At 49.2% G+C, this 14119-nt stretch overlaps 1 protein-coding gene across 1 annotated transcript; it reads right to left on the bottom strand.

Annotated features, from left to right (window-relative positions):
• Positions 1-4010: 4010 nt before the first annotated feature.
• On the bottom strand, positions 4011-13311 carry SERPINA6 (serpin peptidase inhibitor, clade A (alpha-1 antiproteinase, antitrypsin), member 6). Its single transcript, XM_005853236.2, has 5 exons — positions 13216-13311; positions 10853-11479; positions 9141-9411; positions 5626-5773; positions 4011-5494 (listed from the first exon to the last, which is right to left on the bottom strand). The coding sequence occupies exons 2-5, from the start codon at positions 11460-11462 to the stop codon at positions 5309-5311; spliced, it is 1215 nt and encodes a 404-aa protein (XP_005853298.1). The 5' UTR covers positions 11463-11479; positions 13216-13311; the 3' UTR covers positions 4011-5308.
• Positions 13312-14119: the final 808 nt, after the last annotated feature.

Raw genomic sequence — 14119 nt, forward strand, 5'->3', positions numbered from 1 at the left:
TGGAAATCCCTCCAGGGCAGCTTCTGTTTCGCAAACCCCAGGGGATGACGTTGTCCCAGGCGCCCAGGCCTCCAGTGAAGGGGGGCCTCCTGAGTCCCCATCCCGGCTGGCACGTGATGGGGGCGGGGCAGAGATGATGAAGACCTGTTCCCCCAACCTCCAAGGAACTTTGGGTTCAGCGGGAGAGACAGGCAGGTACCCTGCTATGAGCAACGCAAGGTCAACTCAAGGTCAACTCACTACTTGGCCAATCGAGGGCCTGGAGTCCTCAAGTGTCCAACGTCAAGGCTGGGGGAGGCCTTTTAAGACAAAAAGCCCCATCGACCCTCCTTTTTACAATAAAAATACTTCATGTGCCCTTTACTATCCTGAAGTGAAATTTATAGTTACTAGAACGTATCCACAGATCTTCTAAAAAAGCGAAATACTGCTCTATAATATGGAGGGGAAATAAAAGTGAAGTATAAGAAAATAATGTTTCTTTGAACGTGTAAATGCTCTGGCATCACTCCCCTGGAAGGCGTGGGGATGCCGTCAGATGCGGCCGGTGGGGCCATCTGTGTTGCACACGGTTATCCATCCAGCGCTGCAGCCGGAATCCCCACCCCCAGGCGGAGGCTTAACCAGTCCTGCCCGCACCGCTGGGTACCTGGTCGGAAGGGCTACTGGGTGGCATTTGTGGTGTAATTTTAGTGCCAGAATGAACCTCTGGGCCAGCACAGGCCCCCCGGATTTGGACTGTTACCGAGGGGACTGCGGGCCCAGGCCCCCGGATGTCCAGTTGCTCCCGATTGCGGCGCATCACACGCACCTGAAGAGAGACCGGGAAAGCGCTGGCAGGAAGGCCTCCGGTGACCGGGGTGAACTGGGAGGCCCACCCTCCACCTCACACCTCACACCTCACACGGCGAGGACGGGGCTCCTAGAGCAAATTTGAAAAGCAGCCAAGGCCCGTTACTGGCACGATCAGCCTCAGGAAAAAGTGGGCGGACCGCAGCCAGTCGGCTCCACGTGGGTCCGATGGCGGAAGCTCAGGCAGGTGGAAAAGAGCGGGTTTCTCAAACCCTTACAACGCACGCACACATGCACGTACATGCACACTCACGCACGCACCCATGCACCACGCCTGCCCGACCACACATGCACGCACACCCCGCGCCCGCCCATGCGCACGCACGCCCACCCACGCACGCAGTGCACGCAGGCACGCAGGCACATATACGCAGTGCACGCACGCACGCACGCTTACGCAGTGCACGCAGGCACGCATACATGCACGCCTGGGGCCAAATGTCGGGCTCTTGGCCTCACCAAGCTGTAGTGACACCTGACAGGGTTGCGGACCGGCCTGCTCTGTCGCCAGCGCCGCTCGCTCAGCTGATGGCCCAGGCAAGTCCATCACTTCCCGGGCTGCCCCGAGAAGCCGTCCTCCGTGGCCTGGGGGAGCGCGGGGTTCTGCCTGGCCCAGGAGGCCGCAGGCCGAAGGTTCCTCAGGAGGGAAATGAGAAGCGCTCCCTGGAGGGTAGAGAAACGGATGCTCAGAGAGGGCCGTTAGCTTGTTCAAGGACACCCAGCAGATTACTCTTAAAAGGAGTTGGAAGTGTGTCTTTAGGCCACATTCCTAACAGTGGGATTTCTGGGTCAAAAAATAATATGCCGTTAATTTTGTTATATTTGTTTGGTTCAAGAGTAGTCCTTCCCCTACCACCCCCCAAAGATAGGCCTGAGTCCTAACTCCTGGTCCTGTGAATGCGACATTTTTTAGAAAAGGGGCCGCCTGGCCCCACAGAGAGGCCTCGGGTTGGCCTCTCGGTCCTGCCGGGGGTGCGGACCCAGTGCCCAGTAGGGGGCGTGCAGGAGGCAGCAGATGGATGACTCTCATCCATGTTTCTCTCTCTCCCTCTCCCTTCCTCTCTCTCAGAAAATCAATAAAAACATTTAAAAAAAAGAAAGAAAAGGGGGTCTTTGCAGATGTAAATAAGGCGAGGATCTCCTCTCCCTCTCTCTCAAAAAATCAATAAAAACATTTAAAAAAATAAAAGAAAGGGGGTCTTTGCAGATGTAAATAAGGCGAGGATCTGGAGAGAGGAGGGCTCTGGGTTTGGGGTGCGCCTCACTCCTTGGGAGAAAGGCAGAGGGAGATTGGAGGCGCAGACCGAGAAGACCAGGCCACGTGAAGACCGACACGCAGGGATGGGCGTGTGCTTCCAAGCCCTGCACCCCACGGACTGCAGGCGGCCACCCAGCTGGGAGACTCAAATGGATTCACTCTCAGTCTCCAGAAGGAGCGAGCCCTGCAGACACCTTGACCTCTGACCTTAGTCCCCCAAAACTGTGCAAGAACTTATTTCTCCTAGTTTGTGGCCAGCCAGCGTGGCTCAGTGGTGGAGCGCCGACCTGTGAACCAGGAGGTCAGGGTTGGATTCTCGGTCAGGGCGCGTGCCTGGGTTGCTGCTCAATCCCCCATAGGGAGCACCCAGGAGGCAGCTGATCCATGATTCTCATCATTGATGTTTCTATCTCTCCCTTCCTCTCTGAAATTAAAAAAAAAAAATGTGTTAAGATAAAAAAAGAAAAATAATGTAAAACCACCTAGTTAGTGGTAATCGGCAACATCAGTCTCAGGGAACGAGAATAGTCACTGTTGCCAATTCCTTTCCTCACGGGCATTTTTGTATGAGAATGACTGTTCCCACACAACCCATAGGGTGTGTTGTGAAGTTTTCAAATGTTTGCCTGCTGGTAGATAGGAAGTGGTATCTCAGTATAGTTTTAATTTGCATTTTTTATTATAAGTGAAGTTGGACATATGTTCATATGTTTAAGCACCATGTATTAGGGTTTGTCCTCTACCAGTGACATATATTGCAAATATTTCTTTCAAGTTTCCATTTCTGCTGACTTTGCTTATGAATTGTTGGGCATGCAATTAAAAAATATGCTTTACTTAGTCAAGTTGGTCAGTTCTTTCTTCAGTTTCACCTGTACTTTGAGGCATGGTTAGAAAACCTTTTCCTACACCTAATGTATAGAGAAAATGTGTGGTGTGTTTTCTTCCAGTATTTGTATTGTGTGTTTTTTTTTACTTCTATTTAGATCTCTGATTCTTAGTTTATTCTTGAATATGGAGTGAGGAATGGACCTAATTTTATCCTTTTCCTCTCCCAAATGGCTATTCAGTTGTTCCAGTGCCACTTACTTAAAAGTCCTTCTGGATCAGATATTAAATTTCCATTTCACCTGCTCCCTGTCTTCCATATCTTTTCCCTTTCAGTGTTTTCCTGGCTATTCTTGCATGTTTATTTTTTTTATATGAACTTTGGTATCATCTTGTCTGTCTCCAGAAAAAATTTGTTAGTGTTTTTATTGGAATACCATTAAATGATCAAATTAACTTGGGAAAAACTGACACCTGGATGATGTTGAGGCATCTTATTCAAGAAGAATCTTCTTTCCATTTGTTCAAGTATAATTTTGCATCTTAAAAAAAATCTTTATTGTTGAAAGTATTACATATGTCCAATCTCCCTCCCACCCATTGACCTGTTCTAGCCCACCCCCACCCCTCACCCCAGGCCTTCGCCACCCTTTGTCTGGGTCCATGGGTTATGCATGTATGTATACAAGTTCTTTGGTTGATCTCTTCCCAGCCACCCACACTCCCCCCGCCTTCTCTCTGAGGTTTGATAGTCTGTTCCATGCTTCTGTGTCCCTGGATGTATTTTGTTCATCAGTTTATTTTGTTCATTCAATTGCATTTTTAAGAAATATTTTATAATTTTCTGAACATAGATTGTGCACATCTTGTTTATTTCTAACGAGAGGCCTGATGCACGAAATTTGTGCAAGGGGCTCGGCCCTCACAGCCCCGGCCTTGTCTGGAAGGTCGTCTGGGTGGTCGTTCTGCTGTTTGGTTTAATTAGCATATTAGCTCTTTATTATATAGGATGTTTATCTTTTTGGTTGCTGTTGGGTTTTCTCTTCCAGTACATGTCTTAACTGGTTGTTACTTGTGTGTATGAAGGTCTGTTTTTGCATGTGAATTCCTTTTCCTTATATTAGGCTGAATTCTTTCATTGTTTGAGTTTGTTTAATCATTGTTGTGCTAGGGCTAAGCAAATATATTAAATGCCATCTGCACCTTTGCTTTCTCTTTCTAATTACACAGTCTAATCCCTCCAGGACAATGCAAAATGGTAGTAGATATAACGGGCAGCCTTGTCTTACTCTTGACCTTAGTGGGAATACTCATGTTTTCTTACTAAGTAATACAATGGCTTTAGGGCTTTAGGATTCAGGTTCAGGTATATATGGGATAAGTAGTATATTTAAGGAAGTACCCTTCAATTCTTATTTTTCAAGATATATGCCCTATCCGTCTGTTTAGCTGTCTTCTATTTATCTTTTATCTATTTATCTATCATATCTATTACGTCTATTTATACGTCTATCTGTTCGTCAGTCAGTCAGTTCAGTTCTTTTATCTCATTTAATACCCTTTGCCCTTAACCAGGAGGGTAAGGCCTCTCTTCCTCAATGTCACTCTATCAGCCCTCTACTGACAAAGTTTAGCATCATGCCCAGCAGGCAACACAAAAATATTTAAAAGGCCCAGATTCATTTTTGCAGAGCAGCAATGAAGGGAGGATTAAGAGGTGAGAAGCAACACATTCATTGATAACTTTCTCTGCTTTAAGCAGTAATTATACTTTAAAGATGTTTTTAAGATGTTTTGTTTTATCCACATAAGTATTTGCCCTTTCAAGTGTTCTTCATTCTTTCGTATAGGTCCAGGTTTCCATCTTGAGTCATCTTTTTTTCTGCCTAAAAACTACTTAAAAAATTTCTTTAGTGAAGCTGATAGATTTTCTCAGCTTTGTTTATCTTAAAAAAATACTTTGCCTTCATTTTTGAAGACTTGTTTTTTCTTTTTGAAAGATAATGACATTTCCCCCCTAGCACTTTGAAAATGTCTTCCTGTTGTGTTTTGGCTTACATGATTTCTTTTTAAAGTTTTTATTTAGAAAGAATTTCAAACTTACACAATTTCCAAAAATAATAGTGCTTCCATATACCCTTCCCCCAGCTGCCGCATATGATTACTTAACCATAATTCAAGGATCAAAAACCAAAATCACGTGACTACACTATGTGGCTATGATTCAGATTCTGTCAGGTGCCCCACCTTTCTCCTTCAATACCCTGTCGTCAGTCACAATGCCAATAATTTCAGAGGAGAACCTGGAGAGGACTGAGGCCCTCCCTCCTCACATGTCCTTTCTGTGGTGGCTCTGGGGAAGGTGGACGCTTAGGTTGGATTCACAACCTTGACCAGGAAGAGGCTGCTCCACGTGAAGTGGTCGAAGATCATGATGATGAAGGGCCGGTTGAAGTGAATGGTGAGAGGCTCGGACGCCTCGTTTCGGGAGACTCTGGTTGGGGCAGCTTCCTCCACCCCCTTCTCATCGAGTTGCAGCGTGGCCTTGTGGATCACCTGTTGGGACGGACAAGGCCGGGGCTCTCAGCCTGGGGCTCTGGGCCTATTCTTTAGTGGGCTCCATGCCTCTGATTATTATTTATATTGTGCATTTTTTTTTTGTTGGGGGGAAGGCTCTAGAGACTTACCTTTGACACCTTCAGCTGGGCTTCTTGAGTGATGCCTGAGAAGTTGGCCTGGTTGGTGAGCAGGTCTGCAATGCCCATGTCCTCCAGGAGGCCCCCAAGGTCATAGGCTCCCGAGATGGAGACCTTCGGGATGTACAGGTCCACCGGGCTGCTCGGGGGTAAGCAGACGGGGTTGGATTTTCCCAGGGCTGGGCTTGGCCAGCCAGACTTCCTGTGATCCCTCCGGACCCTGCCTCTCAGCTGGACAGGTTCTTTGGGGAAAGGGGCAGGGACAGGGACAGGGGTCCTGGCCACAGCTGTGCCACTAAGGCTGTGTGGCAGAGCCATGGTGAGCCCTCTCTGTGCCCTGGCCCTTCTGCTCTGAGGTCGGTTCTGTGAGAATTCCGAGATTCGGCCAGCAGTTCTCATTGGATAAAGCCAGTGGGGTTTCTAGAAAGTTAGGTGGAATCATGTTGGGCGTGGGATGCTAAACATTTTCACCTACCAAGGTATTAATTTCTTTTAAATATTTCTTCCTTGTCCTGTTCTCCAGAGAGTGAGAAGGTTCCTGAAAGCCTGAGTCTGAGGGGCGTCAGCGAAACGACATGGGCTCCACCGCAGGAGGGGAGGCAGCACCTCTGTGCACTGAGCCAACAGCCCTGGGAGTCCCGGAGGCTGCCAGCAGCCCTGAGCACTTGAACATCCCGCCAGGCGATGAGGAGGCATCGCGGTGAGCGGGATGTGGAAACTCTCCTCTGGGAAATGGCAACGGAAAGTAAGGGGGATGGACCGATGCCAGGCTGGCGGACCTTCTTTACCTCCTGGACCTCGACCAGTCCGCACGCGCTCACGCTACCATCAGTGTCCAGACTGAGACTGAAAGTCCGGAGAGGCCGAGGGTTCCCCCAGTGACACCAGGGAAGCACCAGGACCAGCCGCCTCCAGGCCCCATCTCCTCGCCCCTGGAGAGCTGCCCCTGTGACACAGTGCAGCGGGGGTAAGTGAGACTCAGTACACAGTTCAAAGCCAAAGCAATCTGCTTTGACAGCGGGACAAGGGGACAGGGAGGAAAGAGTGTGCGAGTTCTGAGTGGGGTGGAGGCTTCCGCGGGAGGTGGGTGCAAGCTGGACCTGAAGGTGGGGGCTCGGTGCTCTGGGGAGACTGGGGAGCGTGAGCGTCGAGGTGATGCTGGGAGGGTAGGTGGGGGAAGGGTCACAAAAGCACGGGTGTGAGGAACCGGAGGGTCTGTCTTCTGGGACTGGGCAGGCTCCGCTTGGATGGAGTAGAGAATTGTTCATGCCCAGTCACATATGAGGGCTAAAGGCGAAAAACTTCACCTTGGATCTTTATTTTAATAAGGATTTAGAAGAAAGTGACATGTGTTATTAATTAATGGTAATTTAAAGTAGTTTAGTGAAGAGATTACTTTTGGTGTAAAGAGAAAGATTATCGATCTCATTTGCAACACATTAGGGTCCAGAATTCGTTAGAATCCGGGTGTGTCATTAGCACCTGGTGGCATTGTACCTGAATGGAGGTGGGGATGGGACAGTTGAAATGGTGAAGAGCTGGCAAATGGGTCCCTATCTACCATCACCCAAACACAGGCTCACATGAACATACCCACCTCCACATACTACCCCCCCACACACAACCTCACACACTCAGGGCAGGTATGTTTGGTTTCAGGACTCTATAAGAATGCCTTCTGTGTCCCCCATGTAGCCATAGGGGGTCTCTCTGAATCCCAGACCTGACTAGACCCTGAGTCCCTTCAGGAGTGAGGTCAAACTCCCAGGCACCTCTATGTCTATTCATGGAACTGGATAACCTTTCCAGGAGCCCCAGCAGCAGACAGTGGAGGGGATCATTCAAAGTAAACGCAACTCCAGAGCATAAAGCCCAAAACCTACATCTATAATAATAAAAGCATAATATGTTAATTAGACCAGATGGCCTTCCGGACATCCTTCCGGACAACCTTCCATGGTGGCGGGGGCCGAGCCTCTTGCACAGATTTCGTGCATCGGGCCTCTAGTATGTAATAAAGTAGAAGAGCTTCTTTCTAGATTCTGTACCTGCAAAGTCTTGGATTGCTAAGTTCATCTGAGTTGAATTGTTCTTATTCTTTGCTGCTGCTGCCCAGCTTGGCTGGGGCCCTGGGCATAGCTTCCTTGACTTGGTGCCATTCCCTCTTCCACTCATGCTCTAGGGGCCACTTCCTGCTGGTTGAACTTTCACCTAGGCTTAATACACAGTTCAAAGCCAAAGCAGTCTGCTCTGCATCTCCTTCCCCAGGGCCCTGGGTCCAGTCAGGGACCTCCCCCTCCCTCCCCCACCCCCCGGCATTGCACACATCACCTTCCCTCTCTCCCTTGGGCAGAGCTTCCGTCACTGTCCACTGTAAATTCCACCAGAATCTGTTTTCTGCTTTGAAGTGCATGTCTTTGAGGTCTGCACTGTGTCTTATTCACTGTTCTATCCCTTCTGCTTAGCCTAGTGCGTGGTACATAGTAGGTGCTTCCATTTATGACTGTTAGGTGAATAAGTGAGTGACTGAGGGAATGAAAGGAATGACACCTGCTCCATGAACCTTCCTGAGCTACTCCAGATCCAAGTGCTGCTCTCTTCCCTGCATGCCCTCTGCCCTTGGAGTCTGCACCACCCCACCCACCACTAGGTCCCTTGTTGGTTGGTGTTTGCTTGTGTACAGACAGAACTCAGATCTCCTAAGAGTGAGGGTCATGTTCAAAAACATCTGCCTCCTCTAAGGTGAAGATTGAGGCTGGGCACATGTTTGACCATAACTGTGGTTGTCCTCTAGCTCAGAAGTGCCTGGGGGAAAATTAATTCATTTGTTCTTTCGTTCCTTCATTCATTGCTCACATGCTCAGTCAGCCTCCCTGAATATGCACTCTGAGCCCACCCCTTTCTTGGGCCTGAGATTCATTGACTGGTTCTCCTGACCACCAACCCATCAGCATGGACACTCCTCACTCTCTTTTTCCTTATTCAATTATTACCTACTGTATGTCCTGATTTTTACTTATTTACTGATTGATTGAAGAAGAGTTAGATCCCTGAGTGACTTAAGAATCATTCATGGGCTTTGTGTTGCTTCCGTGGTGGATACTGTGGCCATTTTCATTACACGTCTAACCGTAGTCTCTCAGGCATCTCTAGCAGTACTTGGTTTCAGGGAAGCAAGGTTATAAATGGGTAAGTGGGAGGCTGGTGAACTCAGTTTAAGAAAATGATGCAAACATTTGATAACACAGAGGGTGGCTATTAACCTCCCAGGCACCTCACTTTGTGGAATGCCCCAAAATATCTCAGTGTCAATGGATAGATGTATGAAGGTGACCGGAGGTCAGAGAACCTCATGGCCTCTGGGAACCCAGCAGACAGGAAAACAGTGAGCCCTGGAGGGTGTGTCCGGGGCATCAGGGGCGCCCAGGTGCACCCCTTTTCCACCCACCCCACTTTCCGGGGACAGATCCACTTCAGAAGTTCACACAGCCAGCTGGAGGGCTTACCCACTGGTCAGGGAATCGGACCACCTCTGCATGGTGTCCCGGCTCAGTGCCTTGATGACCACGTCGATCTGCCCCTTGTCTGGAAGGATGAAGAAGACGGTGCCGTTGCCCAGGTAGTCCAGCTGCACCAGCTGGCAGGGGAGCACCGGGTCATTGAGGTACTTGATCTCGTTCGACTGGAACATCATGGGCACCTTTACCAGGGTCGTCTCATTCACATAGAAGTTCTCCTCTTTGGTGCTTGCCAGGTCGAAGGGGTGTGCCCATGTGCCTGGGAAGAAGAGGGAGAGGGAGGGCAGGAGATAGGCCTGTAAGAGCAGGAGCGTGGTGGCAGCTGAGCGCCAGGGGTAATCGCTACGCAAGTTACACAGCAGCTTCCCTCACCCTGGAAGGTCCCCGCCAGTCCCCTAGAGTTTCCTGATAAATGGGAAATCCCCAGAGGTTAAAGGCCTGTTCCATCTTCCACTCTTGAATGGATTGAGGCTTAGCTCCGTTTCTGAGATTGGCCCCTAAAAATGGAAGAGGGGTGTGAACAAGACCTCCAGAAGGAACATGCCTTACTAACACCTTGACTGTAACCCAGTATGACTCATTTTGGATTTCTTACCTTCAGAATTGTAATATAATAAATTGCATTGTTTTAAGCCATATTTGCATTAATTTGTTGCAGCAGCAATAGGAAACTCATACAGACTTGTACAGGGACAGCCATACTCAAGCACACAAAAGGAATTTAGTATGGTCAGACATTGTGTGTGTGTGTGTGTGTGTGTGTGTGTGTGTGTGTGTGTGTGTGTAGGGAAAATGTTGACATGAGGCTGGAGAGGCAAAGAAGCAGATGGTGCTGGGCCAGGGTTCCTCAACCTTGGGACTATAGCCATTGGGGCAGATATCATTGTGGGGCTGTCTTGTGCATTTTAGGGTGTTTAGCAGGACCCCAGGCTCTCCCAATAGACGCCAGGAGCACATCCAACCTCACCCCTCATTGTGACAACCACAAATATCTCCAGACATTGTCCAATTCCCTGAGTGCCGATGGGGGTTGAGAACTAAGGAGTTTAGATTTTATTCTCAAGGACAATATGTCCCCAAATTTTCTGATCTTTAAAATGATTAGAGGAGGGTTAAAAAATACAAATTCTAGGACTTTCTTGTGGAGGTCTTGCTTTAGTAAGTCAGGTGTGGGATCTGGAATCTATAATGTTAACAAGTCTCCCTGGTGATTTTTATGAAGAGGGATTTTGGAAAAGCTGTTCCAAATGGGTGAGGAGGAACTGAAGTTTGGCTGGCTATGAGCACCTGGGAAATGTATATACGACAGCTCAGGTGCAATCCGAGAGCTCCGGAGGTCTGTCTGGTTCTAGGCTGCTGTTTCCAGTCCCTGGCCCAGGGCCTGATTCACAGCCAGATCTTAGCCAATGTTTATGGACTGTGAGGTAGCCAGGCTGTTCATGGTTACATGTTTGGGCCTCATACCAGCCTATAAAAGCTTGGGCAAGTCACTCAACTCTTCTGGTTGTCGTTTTGACCTTTTTGTAAGGTTATGTAATTCCATCTTTCTAGTAGGGTTATGGTGAAGATGGAGACTCACAAACGTGCATGTGCTTTGTAAAACAAAAGGCCTTGCCCACGAGTGCACCTGAATATTGATAGCTGTTACTGGTCTTGGCAGTAGTAGGTGAGGTGCCATCAGAATGGGATGGGTGGGGTACCTTTGAAGAAGATGTAGTTGACCAGGATGAGCATGGCTGGGCTGTCCAGCTCGGAGAACAAGTCCACAATTTTCCCTTGTGTCTTGTTCTTGATGTGCTCATTGATTTGCTTGTGGGCTCTGGCCCAGTCCCAAAGGTCTGTCACCACGGTGTCCAACTCATAGTAATGCTTGGTGTCTGCGGAAAAGGACTCTAGCAGCTCCAGGCTCTGGTTGAGGAACAAGGCATTGCCCATGGTTATTTCCAAGGTGGTGTCTGACTCCCTGAGGAGGCGATGGAGGTGCCGGAAACCCTGATGAATCTTGGCCTCAGACGTGTCAGTGAGGTTGAAGCCCAGGCCCTGGAGAAGCTGGGCCCTTGTGTAGCCACGGGCCCCCAGGGAAAGCATAGCCAAGGCCATGGAAATGCTCACAGGGGAGATGAAGACATTCTTGCCGGGGGTTGAGGCCACTAGGTGCTTGTACAGGCTAAAGGCAAAGTCAACATTGTTTGGAGCCAGGTCCCGGTGCTGGCTCCTTACGCTCATGTCAGCATCAGAGTCCTTAGCCTGAGCAGTCCAGAGGCCACTGGTAGACAGCCAGAGGAGACAGGTGTACAGGGCGAGCAGCATTGTTCAGGATGCTGGGCCTGCAGAGTGAGAAATGCTCATTAGATGATGTGGGGCCTCCCAGGCACTGGGGCTGGTGGGACAGTAGGCAGGAGACCCATTCAAGCCCCAGTTTGTTCTTCCACTTTGTGTGACTGGGGGCCAGTCAGGAGGACTCTGGGCCTCAGTTATCTCAGCTGAAAGTATAAATTATACCTCCTATGATTTATCAAGTTCTTTGCCCATTTTCTGAATTGAGTTGGTTGCTTTCTTGTATTTTGTACTGAGTTTTAGGAGTTCTTCATGCATTCTGGATATTAACCCTTTATCGGATATGTGACTTGTAAGTACTTTCTCCCATTCTGTGGGTGCCTTTTTGCTCTTTTGATAGTGTCCTTTAATTAACAAGCTGCTGGCCTTCTCCAGGGCTCCAGGCAGGGTGGGTCTTCACCAAGGTGACCCAGGGGGTCCTCATGACCTCATCACTGGTGACAGCCAGCCCTGCTCCCAGCCTCAGATGTGGCCCCTGGAAGTCTCAGCCACAGCCCGATGGCTGGCTATCCCAGGGGTTTTCTCCCAGCACACACCAGACTCACTGCTCTGCAGGGGCCAGGGCAGGGAAGGTCATTGCAGCTCCCAGTGTCTGTGGAGCTGGCTCTGGCCAGGGCGCCATCCCATTCTTGCCCCACATGGCTCCACTCTGTAGGTGCAGCCTCTCCCTGCCTAGTCTGGCTCACTCCCTCAGGTCCCAGGTCACCTCCTCCAGGAAGCCCTTCCTCTGTGCTTCTCTCTGTCACTGTCCCCATCACACTGCAATGAGATCTTTGCTTTAGCTCCGGTCACCTCTGAACCTGTCTTTGAGCCCCTCTTGGGCAAAGGCTTTCTGCAGTGTGTAGCCTAGAGTTAGGCGGGCTTGCTTCCTTCTCTTCCTGCTGTCTCTTGTGTTACTCCTCCCAGATGGGGATTAAGATGCTACAAGATGGTTGTGAATATAGTCACAGCTGTTAGTGTTTTCTTATGTGACCTCACTTAAGGGGTCATCCTGGGTCCATAGTACAGATAAGAAAACTGAGGCCCAGGGAGTTAGAACTGAAATTCTAAGCCGTGTGTTCTGACTTCAGAGCCTGTGATCAGCCATTCTGCTTTTCTCTATAGATAACAGAATGATGAGTGAAAAAGCTCTCTGAAAATGCAGTGTCAATATTATTCATGATTCATTTCGAATATGTCCTTGTTCCTCATTTCTGAAGTGACCTACATAGTGAGCACCCCCGGCATCCTTGGCTTTCACAAACGCCCTGTGGGCCAGGTACAGTCCTGGGGCCTCTTAACGTGGTGGGAAAGCAGATAGTGCTGTTTTATCTGCAGTATCCTGGCCCAAGGTCACCAAGCCAGGGGGTGTGTGCAACGCTGTAGAATGCACAGTGTGTGCTATGCCAGGCGGGCACTCTCTCCCCCGACCCTGCGTCCCCCCAGGGCGCTGCCATGCCAGCTCTCAGACTGGTCTCTGGGCTCTTATGCTGTCTGGCTTAGGAGCATCAGTTGTGAGACAGATGGGAATGGGTCTTGGCTCAGTGTCAACCCCACAAAGCTGGAGGCTAGGGGAAACCAAACCTCCTATGGGCAGACACAGAATTCAGGACGCCCTCTCCTGGGCTGCCTCCTATCCCCGTTGGCTGTTCATGCCCTAATTTAAAAAATTAAATAAGCAAGTTGCAGTCCTATGTTCTGAGGTCTGGCAGGAGGGAAGGATGGAGTGTCTTCAGCTGTTACTCACCGTCTGCAGAGTCCAGGTTGCAGCTGCTGGCTGTGTCCTGCGTCCTGGGTCCTCAGGTGTGTACAGTAAGCCAGAGGGACAGTTGCTGCTAAATCCTGTTTGCCAGCTTCCTGGCTGGTTAATGGTTAGAGGGGGCCAGTGGCCTTCATCACTGGTGGTCCCCTCCCCCCAGTCATTGACCAATAGGAGGCCTTTCCAGGAATTGTGAGTAACACAGCAACACCCCAGATTAACTTTAAGTTCACTTCTTTGATGTTTTATTTTTAAATATCAAAATGTGGCTGGTGTTGCGTCAGTGTTTGTGGTTGCCCAGTGGCAGCTGGCGTAGAAGCCACAGGTGCCCTTCATTGGCATGATGGCACTAACACCTGTCAAGAAAGACTTGCTGAGCTCAGGCTAGGGATGAGTCTGGCGTGGTCCTGCCTTCAAGGGGACCTCAGATGGAATAAAAGCAGCCAGTTGCTTCCCTGGACCATCCCAATCTCCACCAAGACCCTATGAGTGGATACTATTATCACTTTTTTTTTTAGATGAGAAAACGGAGGCACTTAGAGATTATGTGAGCTGTCCTTGAGATTCATTCAGGACTCTAAAAATCTAGCACCTTCCCTCTTCCCCACCTTTTAATTCATCAGTTATTTTTTGATTATAGTGACAGAGACCAAACTCAAACTTCTTTAAAGAAAAAAAAGACTATTGAGTCTTTTGAATGAGAGTTCTAAAAGGTGGAGAGGGCTTCAGGCCTGGTTGGATCCAGGGGTCCCAAGTTGTCATCAGATCTGTCTCTCTCACTTAAAAAAATATTTTTATTGATTTCAGAGAGGAAGGGAGAGGGAGAGAGATAGAAACATCAATGATGAGAGAGAATCATTGATCGGCTGCCTCCTGCACACCCCACACTGGG

Source organism: Myotis brandtii, unplaced genomic scaffold (assembly GCF_000412655.1).
Source record: "Myotis brandtii unplaced genomic scaffold, ASM41265v1 scaffold1013, whole genome shotgun sequence".
NCBI classification, from domain to species: Eukaryota; Metazoa; Chordata; class Mammalia; order Chiroptera; family Vespertilionidae; genus Myotis; species Myotis brandtii.